The 4,934-nt window shown below is 42.4% G+C and overlaps 1 protein-coding gene across 1 annotated transcript; it reads left to right on the top strand.

The window, feature by feature from the left end:
• The first annotated feature begins 3,362 nt into the window (after nt 1-3,362).
• twist1b (twist family bHLH transcription factor 1b) lies at nt 3,363-4,602 on the top strand. The gene is made up of 2 exons (XM_079561262.1): nt 3,363-4,029; nt 4,207-4,602. The coding sequence occupies exon 1, from the start codon at nt 3,497-3,499 to the stop codon at nt 4,001-4,003; it is 507 nt and encodes a 168-aa protein (XP_079417388.1). The 5' UTR covers nt 3,363-3,496; the 3' UTR covers nt 4,004-4,029; nt 4,207-4,602.
• Nucleotides 4,603-4,934: the final 332 nt, after the last annotated feature.

Here is a 4,934-nt window from a genome sequence, read left to right as displayed (position 1 = left end):
CAACATGTGTGTGGTCCGAAGGCTGGCAGCGTGCTTTTACAGGCAGCAGAAGGCACGGCTTAGCACTGAGGTTAGGGCGCCAAATATACAAGCGCACTTTCATCCTACGGTCTAGTCTTTGAAGGGGCCATTTTATGCTTAAGTTACTTTTCGAGCTTAAAAAGTTATCCTACTCTAAGTCTGTTTCCGTCTCAAAAGCTCAATATGCTTTCCCTCACCTGATGATGTCATGACGTGCTTTTCTGTGTTTTTAAAGCCCAGACTACTTCATTGAACTTACTCTGATCATGCCAATGCTCGAATTAGCTCCCACGACAAAACATGTTAATATGTTTGTGTAGGCTCTCAGTCATCCAGGAATTTCCCATCATAATCTATTGTCACTGTAATTTGTGGCTGCTATTGTTTTAGCTGTCTACTGATGTTTGCTTATCTATATTGGATTATGCCTGTGGTAAGCACCATTTTGCACTAAATTTATGAAGAAAACTTGGAAAAAGCACGTCTGTTTCTGTTGTCGAACGTTAACGACATAAAAAGGGGGAGCTCCATATCCCGTTGATAGAACTGGGATTTATTGTTGCTCATGCTGATGTTCTTATACATTATTGTACATTATATAAAGCAGTAATATCACTCTCCAGGGTCCAAAAGTAGTATCTAAGAAACGCCTGAATTGTGTATGATAATGAGACTTTTAAACAGGAATGTCTCCAATGTAATGGAGTGATAGCAATTGTTTTGGTAGTTTATTTATACTTCAATCTATGCAGTGAAACTTTCTTCCAGCTCGTAGAGGAAGTCCCGTGTTTGTTTTGCGTGTGCGTGTGTGATTACACTGCTGGGATGCCAGTTCTTCCCCGGACCCCACATCACCTCGAGCTCCCAAGCTGTGAAAACATACTGGAGGTTTGTTGGTTCTTAGTGGCTAATAAGGTGTCATTGTGCGGTAGAGCTGTCTGCTATCCCTAAGGCCCCCTTTTTGCATGACGTGAACGGATTCAACACGGCATCTATTACAACATATTCCGGGTATCTCTTTAATCAATCGTTCTTGGAGATTAGGACGAGCCAAAATAAGCAACAACGGTCGAATTTGGCTTCAGGAATACCCATTTTCGAACCCGCCACATCAAAGTGCTTGTGCTTTCAAAGGCTTTCTACTTTTTACAGCTAACTTCAGGACTCCTGGCTCCTATGTGTCCAGACAGCTTATAAAAAAAGGCCTCACCTCCCCAGTTCAACACCCCAGATCCTCTCTCAACACCACTGCTATCAAACCAACTCCTGATACAACCGCCTGTTTTTCCCAATATACAAAGCCTTCTCTGCTATCTTCTTGACCTTGTTATACCTAGAGGCTATCAAGAACTGCTCTTTTGAAGAACTCCGCCTCCCCTGTCTGCTCCCATCCAAATTCAGCTGATCTGTCTCGCGGCCACTGGCACAGGATCTTATTGCGGTTTTCACCTTTAATGGAGTGAACATGAATATGAACTGTCGATTTTGGGAGTGCTGTACATGCGGGGGAAGGACGTTTGTTATTACAATAGATTTCTGTAGAGCCATAAGAAACCTCAAGAAGAGAAAATAGACGGGTCTCTGTGGAGAGGGTTTGGATTTAGATTTAGTGGGTTGCGTCTGCCTCCTCTTGACCTCTCTTGATGACACCGAAGGGTCAATCATGGCCGCTGTGTCAAATTGCATGACTCACTAATATACACTTGAGAATGTCATAACACCCACTCACTGCTCATTGATAAGGGAGAGTGTGACTTCTCCCCTGTTCTTGCTGCTGTGATGGGGCCAGGCAAGCACTTACAATGCAAAAGGCTAAGAGTTTATCTCTGAGTTATAATATTAATTGTCTAGCCGACGGCCCATAAGTGATAAAGGTTAAGGCGTTATTAAAGAACAACACTTGGAGGAGTTGTCTCGTGGTGACATCATATTCTCAAGGAGCAGCTGTGTTTTCTCAATAGTCCCAAGCACCAGCAATCTGAAGTCCTCACAAGAATCAACAAATAAATTGGGGAAAAGTAAATATTAGAATTAGTGCCTTGTTTTACCTTCTGTTTTCCAAACAGCAACTCATGTGCCTTCAGGTATGCAGCGTTAAACATGTTAGCAATTGTTTGTACTCTTTCCCTTCCTAGTGCAACTTGGAACAAATCCGAAGAACATACAAACTGTGCCTTGTGGATTAAATTAGCTGAAATTATAGCGAACAGCACCCACATAACAATCATAAGAGAGTAAAGTTGAAAGCAGCTGTTACAGGTGAAATCAGCACCAAGGACAGTGACAAAAGGCAGGTACATACACCTGGCCCAACTAGCAGGTATGTTTCTTCACTTCTTTTTCTTTACAAAAACAGTTCTCCCTTTGCCATTTTTCACACTATAAAAATAGTGCCATCATTCACATTATCTGCTGTGCATTTTTCACTTAATGACAAGTCAGAGCCCAAGTTAAACAAGCCTGTGTCTGTGGGTAGCCCCAGGTTGTGTGAAACAATGCTTCACTCTCAGGCCCCTCATAGATGTAAATGGATGTTCACTGGTGTTGTGACCTTTGGCCTTGTCTGCCCCCTGTTTCCTGAACCAGATGCGGCTCCTGTGGACCACAGTCTTCTTAACCTAAACAAAGTAATCCTCCACTAAACAAGATGGATATTGTATCAGCACTGCAGTAAATACCAGGACAGCAGCTTTACGCACGGAGCATGCTCTGTCCATGTCTGTGATTGAAGCTTGGGGAATAATCACTCTGTTGTTTCTGGAGCTGAAATATGACTTTGTTATATAACACTTGAAGTACTCATAAAGAGCGGGGTAAAACGGCATCATATCATAACATGCCCCCTTGTGGGCGGTGAAATAACAGAAGCCCATCAAAGAGTTTGAGGCGCAAGGACAAAAAAACATATACGAGGATGGACCTAAAAACTTGAATTCATTTCTTTTCTTTTTTTACTGTTGAGTTGCATAAAACATTTTCTTTTTAGTGTTTCAAAAAACAATAAGGAAACTTGAGTCTGTTAAATAGAACAAAGTTACTTTTACAACTTCTGTTGTAAAAACTCTATTGTTTTAATGTTTTGAAATTGTTTTACGCATATTTCTGCAACTGTAAAGCTTAAAGTAATAGATTTACACTCTTTCTATTGTGTGCTCTAGGCTTGAGCGATATCTGTCCACCACTGACTTTTACTGTTAGTATTTCAGTTCCTTATGTACGTCCTCCCCCCGCCTTACGTAATCCGCCTCCTTGGCCAATCACGTCCCTTCCTAAAAGTTTACGCCAAGCAGCCTATAAGAACTGCCTAAGTTTCTCAAGTATCAGAAAAGATTTGTCCTACTGGAGACTCATCTATGGATACTTTTGTGTCCGCCGCGACGCACAGAACGACACAGGTGGACTAACGCGTTGACTTCATGAAAGGGAACTATTTTTCGTAGACTCGCGCGGTCGTCATCATCAACCCAAAGTGGTGATGTCGGAGGAAAATCTGGGTGAAGAGTCGGGCAGCTCCCCTGTCTCTCCTGTGGATAGCTTGAGCAACAGCGAGGGGGAGCTGGACAGGCAACCGAAGCGCAGTGGGAGGAAGAGGAGACCGAGCAGGAAAAACGGGGAGGACTCTGATAGCCCTACCCCTGGGAAAAGAGGCAAGAAGTCCAGCAGCAGTAGTCCCCAGTCTTTCGAGGAGCTCCAGTCGCAAAGGGTCATGGCCAACGTGCGGGAGCGACAGAGGACTCAGTCTCTAAATGAGGCGTTTGCATCTTTACGCAAAATAATCCCCACATTGCCCTCGGACAAACTGAGCAAAATACAGACCTTAAAACTAGCGGCCAGGTACATCGACTTCCTTTGCCAGGTGCTGCAGAGTGATGAGCTGGACTCCAAAATGTCAAGTTGTAGTTATGTGGCACACGAGAGGCTGAGCTATGCATTCTCTGTGTGGAGGATGGAGGGCGCTTGGTCCATGTCAACATCTCACTAGCACAAGGAGAAATTATGCCCAAAATGGTACGCACTGTTTTCTAAAGTGTCTTGTGCGCGCCTGTTTTTACGCACAATTTCCCACTGTTACATGCCGTCTTACAGCTGGACAGAAGCCTTTATTTTTGTTTGACAAGATAGAGCCACAAAAGGCAAGTGAAACTATACTTGTGTCGTACTAACTTGTTTATTTGTCTTTCTCAGGTGACTGCTGATATTACATTCCAACGGGACAAATCTGGAGTCATGCTGGATACATGAAATCACTATTTAAACAAAGACGACAGAGGCTGTGTGTTGGGGACTTTACGCAGAGGCCCGTTACGCCTTGACTCCACGACCCACCAGAAAAAGCTCCTTCTTTGTTGACGACGAATGTTCATAATGTCATTTTCAGATGAGAATAGAGTTTAATGCATGCCTTTGGACTTAATTCTGCTGAGGTCAAAGTGCACCGAAGCAGTTCTCTGTGAGTCTGTCAAGGGGCGACGTGTTGGCCCTGAAGTGTGGATAAAACCTGTGCAAAAGACTTTCAGAAAACATTTATTTATTTATTGGTGAAACGTGTTTCATGGAAGAAAACGATCCTGTGTCTGAATTACAAATACAATCCTATTTTTTATCATGTTTTGTAAATATTTGTATTTTTGCAATAAAGAAAAATACAATGAATCATTGTTTTTGCTTGTGTATTTCACGCTACGAAGACACATATTTTTCAGTGCCAAACATAATGCTTTAGTTTAGAGAATAGGCCTTCTTTTATTATTGTTTGAAGTAGCACAATGCATTAGATTTAATGACTTAATGGTTAATGATTGCGTGCAGCTCGTGCAAAAGTAGAGAAAAGGAAAATGTACAGTATTTCTTTTTATTTAAATGCCATGAAAAGTAGAATGCGGGTAGTGCTGTGGATCAAACAAAAATAAATC

The sequence above is a fragment of the Gobius niger genome (genome assembly GCF_951799975.1).
Source record: "Gobius niger genome assembly, chromosome: 8".
NCBI classification, from domain to species: Eukaryota; Metazoa; Chordata; class Actinopteri; order Gobiiformes; family Gobiidae; genus Gobius; species Gobius niger.
This window is presented reverse-complemented; position numbering and strand designations above follow the sequence as displayed.